The 17643-nt window shown below is 34.4% G+C and overlaps 1 protein-coding gene across 9 annotated transcripts in view; it reads right to left on the reverse strand.

Annotated features, from left to right (window-relative positions):
• Positions 1 to 17643, reverse strand: part of DEUP1 (deuterosome assembly protein 1) — a 209489-nt gene that overhangs the window by 132226 nt on the left and 59620 nt on the right. For all 9 annotated transcript variants that reach the window (XM_007495030.3, XM_007495031.3, XM_056794508.1 and 6 more), the window contains exons 6-8: positions 16784 to 16900; positions 6710 to 6823; positions 5115 to 5366 (exon numbers count right to left, since the gene is read on the reverse strand). In XM_007495030.3, coding sequence (XP_007495092.2) covers positions 5115 to 5366; positions 6710 to 6823; positions 16784 to 16900 — 483 coding nt within the window. The remainder of the gene's footprint in view (positions 1 to 5114; positions 5367 to 6709; positions 6824 to 16783; positions 16901 to 17643) is intronic.

Genomic DNA, 17643 nt, shown 5'->3' on the forward strand with positions numbered 1-17643 from the left:
AAATATATATGAAAGCAATTTAGCAACAAATATTATACTCCTAATGTGTATTTATATAGTACTTTATTTGCTAGGCTTGGTGGACAAATGTTGTTCATCCCAATCTTTTGGGAGCATTTTGGATAGCTAAGGGAAGACATAAGAAAAGAATAAGGAAAAAACAAAATTTGACGATCCTCTGACTAAAAATATAGGCTAATCCAGAAATAGAAAGGTTAAAGAATAGGCAAAGATGGATTAAGGAACAGATGCTAGATAGAGGAAGTAGAGGAAAAATAAGTTTCCTAGGAATAATACCTAATAAGGGAATTGTGCTGAATTGGCAACCCTGATTGGTTGCCAAAGACCAAAAGTCAAGAAAAGATACATTTATTTCTCAAATAGGAAAGACCTTACTCACTAAGAGAACTGATTTACTGAGATGATGTTCTTTGAAAAGGGTCAATCATGTAGTTTAGAAATATGGGTCAATGTTGCCAGAATGTTTTTTAAAAGTGTTTTCATCTTTATCTATGTCTTGAAAAGGACAGGTTTTGAAGACTTTCTTTGAACTTCATTTTTAAAGGTAAACATTCCAGTTTCCTGCTTGGTTTAGTGCCTCATCTTGTGATATGAACCTAAGAATTCTTTCAACCCAGTTTCTGTAACTAGATTTTTGCCACTAAAGGCTTAACTAAGAGAGGTTGACAAAAATTATGACTATCCTAAAAATGCTACTAAGGATGAAACCTGGAAAGATATGCAAAAAAGCTTGTTATTCAAGAAACTAATTAAATCTCAGCTTCCTCCAATATCAGAATGTATATGAAGGACACCATTTATATTTTCATTATTCTTTTCTCTAGGGAGAACTTGGTAAACTTTGATATTAGCATCTTTATGTACATACTATCAATCATATGGTCCTTGCTAACTATTGTTTGAGAAGGGAAGAAGACTTTGGTTTTAAGGGCCATATGAGATTTGAAAGGAAGGTCTCCTAAATGCTAATAAAGCAAACAGCCAGAACATGGACCAATTCCCCTCAAGAGGGGAAACTCTTTTCATTATTCTTTTCATCATTTATTCATTCTCTTTCTTTACCACTCCCCTCTCCAACAAATCTATGGTTCATAGAATCTGAAGTCTTGTATATACTACATATCAGCTCCTGAACTGGATGACACAGGTATTCTTATATCTTTAACCCTTTAGTGCTTCAAGCCAATTGATATTTGGGAAAAATATATAACTATAACTGATGATAGAAAAAAGCAATTTTGAAATGAAGAGGGAATATCAATTAGCAATCAAATTTAATGGTGAACTTTATGTTTCAAAGTAACTGAGTAAGTTGTCAACCTAAGAAACATTCAAAGCAAAAAAGAGAGGATAGCTTAAGGGACACAGTGATTAAAAGCAAAATAGACTTTTGAGGAGTGACAACTCTTTTTGTGGTGACAAAGAATTGGAATTGAGGGGATGCTCATCAACTGGGGAATGGCTGAACAAGTTGAACAAGTTGTATATGATTGTGATGGAATGCTCTTAGAAATGACAAGGGGAATGGTTTAAGAAAATATGTCAAGACCTATGTGAATTGATGCAAAGTGAAGTAAGAAAAGGCAGGAGATCCTTGTGCACAGTAACAACAATGTTGTAATAATGATCAACTGTGAAAGATTTGGCTACTCTGATCAATATAATGATCTAAGACAATTCCAAAAGACTCATGATTAAAAAATGCTGTTCACCTCCAGAGAGAGAACAGATAACCAAATGGAAATTAAAATAAAATTTTCTCACTTTAGAAATTTCTTGCCTTTTAAAAAATATAGCTAATGTAGAAACATATTTTGCATGATTTCACATGTATAACTGAATTCATATTGCTTGCTTTCTCAAATGAAGGCAGGAAGTGGTGGGAGGGAGGAAGAGATTTTGGAAGTTAAAATTTAAAAAGAGAAAATGTTTAAAATAAATAATACAGTAAAATGTTAAAAAATTAATATGCCTAGTGGGCAATATGGGGATCAGTAATTTTAAATTTTCATATCAAAACCCCACTTTTATAGATATGAATGCCTTTCTGCTTGTTGTGGGTCTACACTAAGGAGCACCAAAAAGTGAAAACTTAAAAAGGTATAAGCTTAGAAGGAAAATGACTAAAGAAGTACAAATATCATTTTTGGGTACCTATTTGTAAATAGATCAATAGGGTTGAAAACTGTTTTGAACATAAGACACTGTTCCCCCTTTCAAGATTAGAGATTTATCTAATTTTAATGCAAAAGAGAGGGGCAGTGTGGTGCAATAGTTAAAGTGCTGCCTTTGCCAAACAGGGTTCCTTGCTCTTCTCTGAAAATGTAATACACTTTTCTGTCTCTGTACTTTTTTCACATTGCTTCTGCCTGAAGTTAGGAAATATTTATTAATAATTTGAACTGCCCCAAAGTATGTTGGGCTAGCTTGAGAGTTAACGGTTTTTGTTTGTTTGTTTGTTTGTTTGTTTTTTTTGTTCCAGTTGCACCTGACTCTTCATAATGCCATTTGGAGTTTTCTTGGCAAAGAAACTAGAGCAAGTTTTCCATTTACTTCTCCAATTCATTTTACAGACAAGGAAACTGAGGCAAACAGGATTAAATTACTTGCCCTGGGTTGCATACCTACTAAGTTTCTGATGCCAGATTTGAACTCAGTAAAATGAGTCTTCCTGACTTCAAGCCTGGCACTCTTATCCACTGCACCTCCTAGTTGCCCCTATGTACTGATATAGAACAGTTTCTTGGCCAGGTATAGGTTGAACTAAATGGCCTCTCAGGTATCTTCTAGCTCTGAAATCCTGTGATGGCCTGAGGTCCTGCTATACTAAACTTAATTCCTTCAAGTACCAACTAAAATCCCATCTTCTCTAGGAACACTTTCCTAATCCTTCTTATTTCTAATGCCTCTTCTGTTATTTCCTATTGTCCTGTTTGTAGTGTGTCTATATATTTGTTATCTGTATTTGCTTGTCTATATTTTCTTAGGTTTCCCTCATTTGATCATTAGCTCCTTATAAGAAGCTGTCTTTTGTAACCCCAATTCTTAACATAGTACCTGGCGCATAGCAGGCACTTAATGTTTGTTGATTGACTGATTGACTTATATGGTGGAAAATGGGAGTTACTAGACTAGTAGATCACTGAGATGCTATGGACACTGAATATGAAGATTTCAGGCAAAACATTTGACAAAATCTCTTGTGATGTCCTTTTGGACAAGAAGGAGAGCTATGTGAGAAATTATCATGAATATTAGCTTTACTCTTAGTTGAGGTCTTCTAATAAAGGCTAGATGGCCATTTGTTAGGGATGTGACAGGGGGATTCTTCTTGAGGTACAACTTGAACCAGGAAACCTCTGAGGTTCCTTCCGACTAAGTGATTCTATTATTTTTGTGATGGGGTTTATAATGTAATGGGCATATAATCCCCAATTGGGGGATATACTATAGGTATAAAGGAGGTCAAAGTATCCCTATACTCTTGGAAAATATGAGGAAAAACAGAAGACTCAGTTTTATAGGGTCAGTAAAGGTTCCAGGGACAAAGTGATGTTTCAAGTGGGCACGGCAGGAATAGTTTTGAAAAATTAAGTAGTTGGAAGTGAGGAAATATTGAATTCCAAGGACTGGAGTAGCCTATGTGAATGAGTGGAGGGTTAGAGGACCATTTAAAATCCAAGAAGAGTGAGTAGCCCAGTTTGGCTGGAATATAGGAGAGTATAAAGGGGCTAGAAAGGTAGTTTGGATCCAAACTTATCTCCTGAAAGATAAAGGACTCAGAATGAAGCATGAAACATTTTTTTTTTGTGGGGGTAACATGACCAATGGGGCAATTCATTTTGCTTGACTATACATGTTTATAAGAAAAGTTTTCTATCTTTCCTTCAATCTCAACTGAAGGTGGAAGGAAGGCACACTGTAGTTGATTGAAATAAGGAAATAAAATAAATACATATATATATATATATATCTTATTATATTATATTCTTATTTTAATGCTGGATCTGGAATCAGAGGACTTGGGTTTGAATCTCAGCACTGACCTTGAACAACTCACAAACTCTTTTATAGCCTCAGCATACTCATCTGATAAAAGACATAAATGGACTAGATCATAGATCAGGAGCTATGAGGAGGCTTTCACGGCCATTTAGCACAATTTTCCCTACTTCACAAATGAAGCAGTTGGAGGCTAAGAAAGCTAAGGGACTTATCAAAAATGACAAAGAGGTTAGGCATCAAAGAAATATGCTGGGACTTTGAAGTTCAAGGAAAATGTCCTAGAGGAGGTAATATGTTTATATTGGGGCAATCTCTAGAGCAAGCAGTCTTTGAATCTCAGCTGTCCAGAAGTGGAGAGCCTGAGCTGGGCTAAGGCCAAGTTGAAGTTAGGAGGGAGAAGAAGATCCTAACTGCTGCATATCTCAAAGAAATTGTGATTTCAATGAACAAATAAATAGTAAATTCAGCATAAACCCCAGAAATTATTCCACATGTCTTTTCCATTGATTTCAAGGGAATCTGTGGTAGAAAGACAAAATTTTAATGGATGCCAGCCTCTCAAATACAACCCCCCCCAAACTTGACTGTCAGCCATATGCTTTCAAAGTAGCTCAGTTTTGAGGCCACTAGATTACACCTTACAGAGATATGTGTGTATTCTTGTGGTTTTTGTTTTTTGATTAGGTCTGTAATTTCTTTGATGTAAGAAAGTTCCTCTGAGAATATTTATTAAGTGCTCACTCTATGCCTGACTCATTAGTAGTAGGTTCAAGGTCAATATATGGATCAACTGTTCAGCCACTTACATTCTGAGAGTATTTCCTTGACTTACTGAGAGGTTAAATGAGTCACTCTGGGTGACACAATGACTATGTATCATAGATAGGACTCAAACTACAGATATTAGGAGAGGCAGTATGGCATGGCCTATACATACATATATAAATGTGTGTGTGTATAGATATCACACATATACACACATGATCTCTAAAAGTAGCCTCCCAATCTATATCCCAGAATATGTTGAGGTCACTATTTATTTAGCTTGTAGTTAATATGAATTAAAACAAAAACATTCATTTCTTCACCTGGCATTGTCTTTGGTACATTTTCAGTTCTTGAAGGAGCTTCTGATTTTCATCTTGTAATTTATTCCTGCTTATTGCTATTTCACTCACAGCTGACTTCAGTTTTTCAATAATGAATTCATCTCTTTCAACAGTATCATTATTAATATCTGGTTCGCAGGTCAACCGAGCAATTTCAGGGTTGTTAAGACTGCCATCTTCCAAGCACTGCTTCTTCCCATTTAGTTGAGATTGGTAACTTTGTGCCTGTTTCTGTAAAACAAGAAAAAAGTATAGAAATTAAAGAAAACCAATTTAAACTAACAACAGCACAAGAAAAAAAAACAAAAAGTATTAGAAAAGATATTCTGATAATTTTATTATTTTTTGAAAGGTAATGCCCCTATCTCTCTATTATCTCTCCTTCTCTTTTCTTGATAATTTGCTTTCTTAATTATCTCCCTCCTCTTTCTTCAACCTTTCCCTTTCCATTGTTTCCTTCTTCTCTGCTTCAAATATTTAAAAAAAATTCTCCATCTTGAAAAAAAAAATCTTCATTTGGCTCTGCTATCTACTCTACCCACATTCCAATTTCTCTCCATGTTTTCACCAACAACTTCTCAAACATTGGCCTAGGTCGACAGGGCTTATTTTCTCACCACTTCTTCATTCTAGCAAGTTTCCAATGACTTTCTAATACAAAGATTTACATTTCATAAAGTCCACCATCTCCTTAACTTTCCTGCAACATAGGAAGAAGTTTATCACCCCTTATCAAAATTCTCTCTTGGACTTCATAGTTTCTTATCATTCTGGATTTGAAAATTCTTCTGTCTCCCATTGCTAACCTAATGTGGCTATTCTTCAAAGTCTGGTTGGTGATAGTACTCAGAGATCTCATATATCAGCACAGATTCAAATGATTCCAAATTTATATACCCACAGCCTTGACATCTGCAATCCTATTGCTTCCTGAATTTTTCCACCTGGATTTCCCAATATTACTTTTGTTTTCCCTGTAAAAAATAAAGCTTCTTGTCCTCTAATATTCTTTACCCTTCCTCACCCCAAGACAGAATATAAGCCCAAATCAATTCCTTTTCAAAATGTTCTCTTTCTTTTAATAGTACCAATTGGATAGCATCTGTCAGTTACCTGAGCTTAAAAGTTGGAGACATCCAGTGACTTCTTCCTCTCTCGCTCTCCTCTTTAATATCTAAATATTATCCCAATTCCAATGTTCAAAACATCTATCAATATTTTGCATTTTCATTGCCATAATATTATTTTCCCATTATATTCTCATCTTATCAATCAAGAAAAATGGAAAAATATCTCAAAGAGTAATGGGACTTTTTGTGTCCTAGGAATTTTTAGCACAAGTTATTTTATATAGGGAATAGACACAGGAATGTGATTTCATTAGTTTAGAAAACTCCTAAATAAGGAAAACTCCCTCTCCTAGAACAGGTTACTATCTTCTTTGCAAATTATTCTTAGAGAGTAGCATGGAGCAGTGGTATAAAAATGAATTGATTACTTCCTAGATAGTAAATGATAATAGTGTTTTAACCTTTAATGTCTTCTAATTCAGAAGATCTGCTTAAATATTGTACCTGAAATTGATTACACTTCTCAGATAATAATTTTTGTTGGGCATCTACAGAAACAAGATGGTTCTCATATAGTATTTCTTGCTTGTCCCATTCTCTTGATTTTGCTCTAAATTCCTTAAAAAAAAGGAATAAACAAAAGTTTGGTGAAATGATAAATTTGAGGAAAATGCATAATGACTCATACTGTCATTACAATTTTATTTTTTGAAAAGTAAAACTTCAGGGTCTTTTTTCTTTCCCATCAAAAACTTTCATTGATATCTCACTGCCTACTGAAAAAAAATTCACACTATTTCACTTGGCTATTCCTTTCAAAAATCCAATGCTCCATTCTCCAAATATATCCCATACTTCCCTACCTCTGTGCCTTTGTTCATGCTGCTATATACTGAGAATTCATACCCCGAAACACACTAGTCCCTTTCCCCACTGAGAAAATTCATCTTTCAAAGTCCAGCATCAGACATTTCCTCCATGAATCTCTCCCTGATCAACCCAGCCAGAAGTGCTTACTCTCTTCTCATTGATCCCATAGACTTTGTACTACTTTTGCACTGTTCTATTTTGAACTGTAATTATTTGTGTATCTAAGGTAGAGAAGAAATGATTCTCTTTTCCTTTACATATACATATGCATTTTATCTTAACTATTAGATGTAAATTAAAAGTAATAAACATATTTCATTTTCTCTTGGATTTCCTCATAGAACTGAGCAAATAAGTGCTTAATATTTTTAATTATATGCTACTTACTTGTATGATCACCAATAAGTAAAAGAAAGCATAAATGATCCTCCTCTACCTAGATTCATTATCAGATCTCTTTTTTATATTTGTAGGAAAAAAGACAACAGCCACTGTGTCTAAAAACCAGTGAAATCCTATTCAATAAAATCCTTTTGTAAAAATGTTTTAAACATGGCAGATTTTGAAATCACCAAAAAATCTCTCAATTAAGTCAGTTACAAAGAATTCAATAAATCACTTTTATGGAAAGTATGAGGCAGAAGCAAACAAAGTTTTATTGAGAAAAATTCATCAAGTACTAACATTTATTGAATTAGTAAGATTACCACTTTATTTCATTTTTCTGGATTTACAGGATATATTAATTAGTAAAAGATCGAATGTATGCAAATTACAAAGTAACGAAATTACTAATACCTTTATTTACATACAAATATATTTTCTATTTGCTAAAAATGTTCTTGAATTGACCATTTCAAACAATAGAGTTAAAATAATCATTTTCTTCCCTTGCTCCATAAATACTTCCAGGATCACAAAATCAAAACCAAGTTGATTTTACAAAGTAATGTCATATAAACAGTAAAATGTTTATTAGATTAACCCCAAGTTTGACATTCAATATATTAATAAGTATTATCATTCCCATCTCAAATGATTTTTTCTTCATCCCCTATTAGGCTAGACTTCTCTTCACATACAATGCTGGGTTATTCACTAGATCTCTAGATTTTTTCTGAAGTATAAAGATCTTAGAGATCATGTTATAGATGTAGAAACTAAAACTCAGAAAAGTTAAAGTGAATTAGGTTTTTATGATTAAAGATTTAGAGCTGGAATGAACCCTCAAAACCAAACATTCTCATTTTACAGATTCTATTTTATGGATCACCATGTTCCATCTGCCTGTCTGTCTCTCATGATTGAGGTGTCTCATTTCAGTAGGAGTGTATATTGTCTACTATATTTGATTCTGTAAAGCTTTCCAAATTTCTATTGGTTATAAGTTTGAATAAATGAATTTATTTGCTAAAAATTAAAAACTCAAACTGACTAAGTAACTTTCCCAAAGTCACAAAGGCCAAGTTGTGGCAGAATTGGGATTTGAACTTGGGTCCTCTGACTTCATACAAAAGACCATAATATCTCCCTGTACCACACTGCTTCTGTGACATGTTAAGTTAATGTGCAGGAAATATATTACATTTTCTTTACCATCAACAGGCACTGACTGGCGACCTTGTAATAAACTCTCTTTCCATGGGCACTAGCATATATCAATCTGGTCACTGGTTGCATGTTTCAGCCTTCTACTTCTACAATGACACATCTGATAACTCTATACTCTCTGTATCCTCAGAGGGGAAGAAAGGGGAGGGAGCAAGGAGAGGGCTGGGTAAGTTTTAAATATTAGATTAAATGATTCAGAGACTGTTGGTGTCTTTTACTGCACTTTAAAGATGAGAAACAATTTTAAAGTAGACTCAAGTGAAGGAAGGGTGCCATTTTCTCTAATAGTGGAAAACTGGCTACCGTTATATTAAAAGGCTACTTTTGCAGTAAAACCACTTTTGCCATAATAGCTTGCTCCCTGAGCCTATGTACAACTTGTACTGCTTCCTCCAAACTGATAGGACAAGGGAAGGACAGTTTCTATGGTGTCAGTGGAACTATAATGAATGAAAAATGTATGAGAGATGAAGCCATCCATCCCAGAATATTTCCACAGATATGCAGTATGGGCTTACTGAATTACTAAATCATCATTAGTTCAATATTCAGAGGAACTGACTCTGGAGTGGGTACTGAGCAGAGCTGTATTACACGAGACTCTTGTAGACATACATATCACATTTTCTTCCATGTGCCAGAACTGTGGCCTAATTACTTGCAACAAAATATTCTGGTCACATCCCTTGCTTCTATGAGTCCAGTGAATTTCCTTAGTTACCATGTTAACACAAATACTTCAGAAAGGTAAAGGAAGATGAGCATTGGAAAAAAAGAGACGTGATTTAGTGATTAGGAGGACAATTTATGGTCTTGGAAAGTCATTGCAATAGAGATTTGTACAGAAACTACAGACTTTTAAAGGTCTGAGGAATAAAGGGATATCTAAGAAATGGAGGTTTAAACAACCTTTTAAGAAGTCACCAATGAAAGGAAAGAGACAGATGGAACAAAAACTATGTGAGATGGAAGGGCAAAGCACTTTCTTAGAACTGAGTCACAATATGCGTACTTTGATTTCAATCATTCAATCATACTATGATTTCAACCATTTGTAGCCAGCAGTTACACTGAGCGTGAGCAGAGTTCTCCCATTCTCCCAGCCCTGAGTGAGTCTTGGCACTTTGATGATGTGACTCCCTTATCAGAACCTGAACTGGAAGCACTAATGGCTAGGTGGACCTTTAAAAATGTCTCTACCCACAAATCTTGATTCTTTTTACTTTCCAGGTGGCATTATGTGCACACATCTGGGATTTCCCATGAGCTGTTACTGTTAGGGAAAGCCTCAGATCACATGGCAACTAAAGTCCATATCCAACCTAATGCAAGCCTGGTCCTGGGTTTGTGGTCATTTTCTATGTTTGTTCTTTTTTACTCTTAGATGAACAAATAAGTATTGATCCTTAGGAAGATGTGGCCAGGCTTGGAAGCTACTCTGTGAGTTCAAGAGGTTGGACAATCCTAGATTCTTTGGTCAAAGCTATATAGGCAACTAACTACTTTAGTGCTTCTTGGAGAAGATGATTACTGGCCAAAGAATGAACTCAATTTCTGGCATGGACTGAAAGAAGACATGGATGGGACAGTTTTGGGACAGTACAAAACTAAAGTGAGATATAGCAATAATTATTCAGTCCTCCTACAACCTGTTTCTTGTCCTGATGTTTATGACAACCTCTTGGCCTATTGTAAAAGAGGTTAAATGTTATAAGTTACTGTTTGCTTAAGTCTTGGCAGTGCCTGCTCTAACTTGTATATTTTAGCATTTCTTTTGTGTATAGGAAATAAATACCTGCCTCACACCTGATTCATATTGCACATGGAGTATCTTTTTATCTGAGACATGAACCAAAACTTAAGGTTTAAGTAAATAATTTTAGGGCATCACAGTGGAGATCATAAAGCCAAAAAGTATAAGAAAAGGGGGTATAACCCCTCACATTAAAGGCCAGGCTCCTGGATGGTACAAAGTCCAGACCACCTGCATGGGTACAAAATAAATGAGTTCCTATTAGTAGACACAGATGTGGAGCAAGTTCCCTGAGTTCCTTTGGTCAAACAGCAGTTCCTTGTTTAAATAATCAACAAATATTTAATAAGTACTTATTATGTGCTAATTACCGGTGATAAGACTACAAAGCAAAAGCAATCTGAAAGAGTTTACATTCTAATGAGAGGAAATAATTTATGTATGAATTGGCATCTAGAAGATACTATAGAATAGAGAGAGGGAAACCTTTAGAGGTGGTGCTAGAAACTAGGAGTTGTGGAAACACCTCCTGTAGAGGATAGTTATTTCATCTTAAATCTTAAAGGAAAAATTATGGATTCTAAGAAGTGAACTAGAGCATCCCAGGGATAGGGGACAGTTGTTAGAAAGGAATAGAGACAGGAGACGGGAGTATTGTGTGAGGGGAACAGCAAGTAGGCCGTTATGATTGGACCATAGATTGCATGGAGGGAAATAATATATTTGAAGAAAGGTAATACAGAAAGTTCAAGTTTTGAAGAAGAGCTTTAAATATTGAACAAAGGAGTTTATATTTGTTCCTAGAGGTAATAAATGTGGAGTCATTTGACTTTATTGAGTAAATGGTTGACATGGTCAGAACTACACTTTGGGAATACTATTTTGGAAACTGTATGTAAAGGATGGATTGGAAAAGGGTGAGATATGAGGCAAGACTATCAGGGCCTGAACTAGGGAGATTACTCGAGGAGCATAGGGAATGGAGAAGTAAGAGTTATCATGGAAATATAAAAACAAGATTTGGCAACTGATTGGATATATGGGGTGAGTGAAAGTGAGGGCTTGGGATGACACCAAGATGGTATCTGTATGGTGCTGCCCTCAACAATATTAAAGAAGTTCAGAATAGGGATGGGTTTGTGAGGGAAGATAAAATGTTCTATTTTGGAAATGTTGAGTTTGAAATGCTTACAGGCCATCCATTTTGAAATGTCTAGTAACCATTCCATGTGAACTGGACAGACCTCCAGGAATTGATGCAGAGTGAGAGGAGCAGAACCAGGAGAACATTGTACACAGAGACTGACACGCTGTGGTACAAACGAACATAATGGACTTCTCCATTAGTTGCAATGCAGTGATTCTGAACAACTCGGAGGTATTTACAAGAAAGAACACTATCCACATTCAGAGGAAAAACTGTGGGAGTAGAAACACTGAAGAAAAACTGCTTGATTACATGGGTCGAGGGGGATATGGTTGAGGATATAGACCCTAAAGGAACATCCTAGTGAACATCCATCAACAACAGGGAAATAGGTTCTGATCAAGGATACATGTAAAACCCAGTGGAATTGCACATAGGCTATGGGAAGGGTGGGGAGAGGAGAGGGGGGGAAAGAATATGATTCTTGTAACCAAGGAATGTTATAAATTGACTAACTAAAATTTTCAAAAAATAAAATAAAATAAAATAGTTCAAGGCAGAAAAAAAGAAATGTCCAGTGACCAATTGGTGAGAGACAGGGGTTAGATGGCATAGAGATGATACTGAATCCAAGGAAACTGATAAGATCACCAAGTGAGACAGTTTACAGAGAAAAAAGAAGAGGATCCAGGATTGTCCCTTGCAGGGTCAGACATATCTGAATATATAACATGGATGAAGATCAGTAAAGGAGACTCAAAAAAAAAAAGGCAATAAAACATATAGGAGAATCAAGAAAATAGTATCAGGAAAACCTTGAGAAAGGCCAATTTTCAAGATTCGAAGATCAGTGTAAAGATGAAGATTTAGAAACAGCTTTTAAACTTGACAATTAAGAGATCACTGGAAGTGATTTCTTGAAGAAAGAAATTTCAGTTGAATGATGACGTAAGAAACCAAAGGAGATAGGGTTTTAGAAGGGAATGAGATAGGAGGCACCTAGCGAAAATGCCTTTTTCAAGTAGTTTAGCTGGTTGGAGAAGGTTGGGAAAGATATAGGACAGTAGCTAGAAGGCATTTTAGAATCTGGTTAAGACTTTTTTAAGAATGAGGGAGATAATGGTTTGTTTGTAGGAAGAATAGGAAGAGCCATTAAATGGAGAAAGATTAATTTACTGGAAAAGTATATTGTCTGCTCATGGAGCATTATTATCTGTCCCTCTCCTGAAAAAATTAGAGGGAATATATTAGCCGGGTTATTCATACACAAGTTTCATTTATTTAACAATTTTTTTCTGGGAATAGCCATAAATCAGGTATTAAGCTAACATAAACAAGGGCTGTGCTTTCTTTTTAAAAATTTCTCTTGTGCTTCCTAGTGTAGGGTAGTTGAGCAGATGCTTAATAAATATTTGTGGATTGAATAAATAAGTTGACATGTTATTTTGAGTTGTGCCCACTTTCTAGAATTAAAACATCTCCTGCAAAAATTTGGAAATAAAATTATAGCAACGATTTGGTAGAAACAAATTCCATATTAACTGTGTCTGGGTATAGACTAAATAGACATAGAATGGCTAGTCTGAAGCATGGCTAATCTGATTATATTGGTTATCTTGGTAGGTGCCGTTTGCTGCACAGTCCATTTAGTCATAGTCATTGGAATTAATCATGAAGATAACAAAAATGATTGGATTATCAGGGCTACATTTGGTTCAACTATAACATATGTTGGTGGTATTTTAATTTGGTTGTAGAATCGATATGCTGAGTTAGAAAATAAAAGCTAGACCACACTTACAAAAAGAACAAGGTATTCCACAGTTTTCAATGAATTATTTTGGATGTTTGATAAAATTTGCTCAGTTTTTGTTCCACATAGCTACAAGTTCCAACACAAATCATTGCCATTATCAACCATCTCTAGATTGAATAGTACAGAATTTTTACGAGGTCTCATTAAAATTTAGTGCTTTTTTCAGAGGTAACATGTTACAGTAAGAAAAATGATAGCTCTGAACAGATACGAATAGATCTTTTTTAAAATTCAAAACAATAGCTGCTTATTACAAAACCAAATGGCTAAATTAGCTTTTGATACTTTCTTAGAAACTCTTTTTACAAGGCATAGTATTCAAATCTAGGAGGCACTCAGAGTTTGATCAAAAGGAAGCCATCTCCATCTCATTCCCCTAAAGTTTAAGGGAAATGTTTTTTTGTTGAAGACCCAGATTTGGATCTGATACTTACTGGTGTAGTGAGGCTTAAAAAGCCTAGAGAGGTTTTCCCATGGAGCATGCACCCAGATCTCCCCATGAAACTTCTAAGGGCTTCAGGGACAATATAGCTTATTGCTTGGGTCTTTGGAAATGATTAATTTCTTGGCTTCTTTTGGCCACATTTGAGCTTGGCCTCCTTATGACCAGAAGCATAAAGGAAATTCACCTTTCCCAAAGACTTTGGCAATGAGTTGTATTGTCCTTGAAGTTCTGAGAAGTTTCCAGGGGAGTTGTGTGTACAAGCTCTCTGAGATGACCATTCAGCCTCATGACACTTGGAGTCTGAACCTAGGTATGAAAGACACTGACTCAGTTTCTTATCTGTAAGAGAGGATAATATAATATCTCTAGTTCTTCACAAGGGATCAAGTGTATGTAAAGGGATTTATAAATATCAAAGTGCTATATGAATATTAGTTATTAAGTGCATATATTATGACAAAATAAGGAAGAGCTGTGCTTTGTCACTTACTAGCTGTTTAATATTAAGCAAGTAACTAAAAGCTTTCTGTACTTCATTTATTAGATGAGGGGGTGGAAGTAGCTGGTGTCTTAGATTCTTTCCAATGTTAATATTCCTGATGAATTACAGAATCTGAGAGCTGGAAGCAGCCTTAAAGTCTGGTCTAACTTATTGTTTCCTACTACTCTGCTCTACTGCCTCTTGATACCAATGCACAGATGAGTAAACCAAGACCCAGAGAGGGGACATGATATGCCTAAAGTATTCAGGCAAGTGCATGAGGAGGCAGCTAATTGCTAGAAAATGAACTTCCTGATTCCCAATTTAATACTCATTCCTCTATATCTCATTGTAGCTCTCACTAATGTCAAAGTAAGATAACTTGTAATTATGTCTTCATTCAAATAAATAGAAAAGATTCTACTTTAATAGAAATTATGTGATGTTTCTACATTAATTTTATCTAGACACATTTCATCTCTATTATATTCATAATTTAGAAATACAATATATTAGATATAGGATACAAGCTCAGATTCTAGCAGGACAACCTTAAGCATTTCACATTTTTCAAGGCATACTAAAATTTATCACAATTCACTGAAGAAACCAAAATCACCTTGAAAAAACTTTATATTCCCTGGCATGCTTTTGAATAGCATAGGAGCTAATTAGCCTTGTGCTAGATTCATATCCTAAGCAATTATGATATAGGGCTGTATAAAAGAATAAGAATATGAAATATATTAAGAAGTGCCCAAACTATTTCTAGTCCACAGATCCTTTCCAGTTCCTTCAGTCTACTAAGCTCCATAGTCAAGATTTTAGTACAGGGATTTTATAATATGGGGTTCTGGTCAAAAGGTAAGAAGTGATTTTGCTTTGTTTTATCTTGGGAGGAGGGAAAAGAGGAAACAAAATTTGGGGCATATGTGTCCTATGTTCTACTTTGCCTCTCTCCTCCTTTTCATTATTCCCTCCTCCCACTGGATAAAAATGTAAAATGTAAGTTCTTAAAGATAAGAATTGTGATCTTCATCTTTGTATTTCTAAGTGACTACCAAGTGCCTTTATATATTGCAGTATTTAATACATATTTTGTTGAACCAAATTAGAACCAGGGGCCCAACTCTGGATCTCATTCTAGGATAAATGGTTAGAGACTCCATGGTTTTGGGGGTTTGCTTATTAGGAATTCCCTACATCAAGGTAATAATCCCTACCTCTCCTCCACTCAAAATAGTACAAATTGGTATTTCCAAACAAACTGGATATTCAGATTCACACTGAACCCAAAGAAGCTCAGTCCTAAAAATTACTTTTGTAAGTAGTTCCAAGCAAAGATAAAAATATATCTCCGGAAATAATTTATTTGGCTTTACATTTAGATAAATGCATATAAGTTGAAAATTTGTATATAATCATGTTTACATAGATTTTATTATGATTCCAGAGAGAAACTTCTATGGGGAAAATGTGACTTTCAGAATTAAGTTCAAATTTTTAAAAGTTTTAAAAAGCTAATATCTAGATTTTGCTTCAGGTAATATGTAGTTTATATCTATTTAATTCATGTAAAACACATAAAATATTATTTAACAAAAAGACAATTAAATTGGCTTGATCTTTATTCATTGGTATACCTTAACATGATTCATTGGCTTGGGGAAAACATAATAGGCAAAACACTGTATCAGGTGTTTATACCAACATCTGATTAAACTTCAGAGTTGCAATGGTCAGACAGTTTTAGCCTATCACTGAGATTTTATAGAGTTTGATTATACTATGTTAACATTGGTTTTGAAAAGCAGTATTAGAAGTATCTCTGTAAATATGTTACACTCAACTGAAGCACACAAAAATTTGAATATATCATATCTCTAGAAGTCCTCAATGATTCTATGGAACACAGAAGTGTGAGAAGTCACATTAGCCATGTCACTGCTCCAGGTATTTATTGAAATTGATGAAGTAGAAGAGAAATATGCATATTTTGTGGGGACAGAATGTGTTGATTCATGCATATCATGATATATATTCATCTATATACCACTGTAAAGTGCTACTACTCTCTCTCCAAAAAAGTGCAACCCAAATTCTGTCCTAAAAACTATTGTGGGTCTTCATTCAAATTTCAGTAGCCAATGGTGACACAGACATCAAGAGGCTAACCAAATATTACTCAGTGAGGTGTTTCTGAAGTGCACTCCACATTTAAAGATTCTAAGAACTTTTGTTTAGGCTCAGAAAAAATAATTTGATGCATTCAGATGTGTACATCACATCACTTCTTTAATTCATCAAAGGGACATACACACTAAGAAGAATATTCTCAGAGCAAGACTGATTAGGAATTTGCTACCATCTATAAGCAAGCTATTCCATATAGTACATTTAATAGCCTACACAGAAATCAATTTTTAATGAAGATAATTATGAACATATATCTTACCTCTAATTTTTGGTTTATGTTGCTCAATTCAAATGGAATTTCATCTTTTTTATGAGTTCCACATTGTTTCATTTGATGCAATCTCAGCTTTTCAAAGCTATTTGTCAGTTTAGAAAACTATCAATAAAAGGAAATATTAATATTTTAATTTCTATTTGCTATTCCTACCGTAACTTTGCTGCATTTCTTTTTTAATGAACTATTTCAAAAAATATGTCTAATCCAAAAATCCTGCAAAGCAGAAGCATTTTGATTTATAACTATGGAACCAGTTTTTAAAATTAAATTACTAAAACTGTACACAAATTGAGCTTTCATGTAAATTTGAAATTTCATTAATTTGTAACATTGATTACTTAACAAATGTTCCTTTGAATTTCTCTTAACTATATTTTAGGAACCACATAATATTTAAAACAGTATTTTTAAAAAATTTGTTTACTGCCATCTTGTGTTAACAATTTTTATTTCAATAACTAGATCTATGGAACAATCAGTTTATAACAGTTAAAAAAATCTTAAATTTGATTTATTCTGAAAAATGATGAAAAATTCTAGGTCATTCCAATTCCATATATACTCAAAGGTTAAAGACAAGGGGAAATCCCCAAACAGCAAGTAATCCAGTATTTCATATTTGAATATCACAAGAGAATATGTGTATAAGGGGCTGCAATATTAGAGTGTGAACTCATATCAAACTTGAGGTCTACTAAAATTTCTTGGAAATCAACTGTTGTCTATTTATGTTTTCCTTAATTTTGTATTTTGAAATTGATTTCTTGAATACAAGTGTAAAATTCAAGAATTTCCCTAAAAATTGAAGTCAAGTTTATTGGCTTATAATTTCTACAGTTTCT

This window comes from Monodelphis domestica, chromosome 4 (genome assembly GCF_027887165.1).
Source record: "Monodelphis domestica isolate mMonDom1 chromosome 4, mMonDom1.pri, whole genome shotgun sequence".
In the NCBI taxonomy this organism is placed as follows: Eukaryota; Metazoa; Chordata; class Mammalia; order Didelphimorphia; family Didelphidae; genus Monodelphis; species Monodelphis domestica.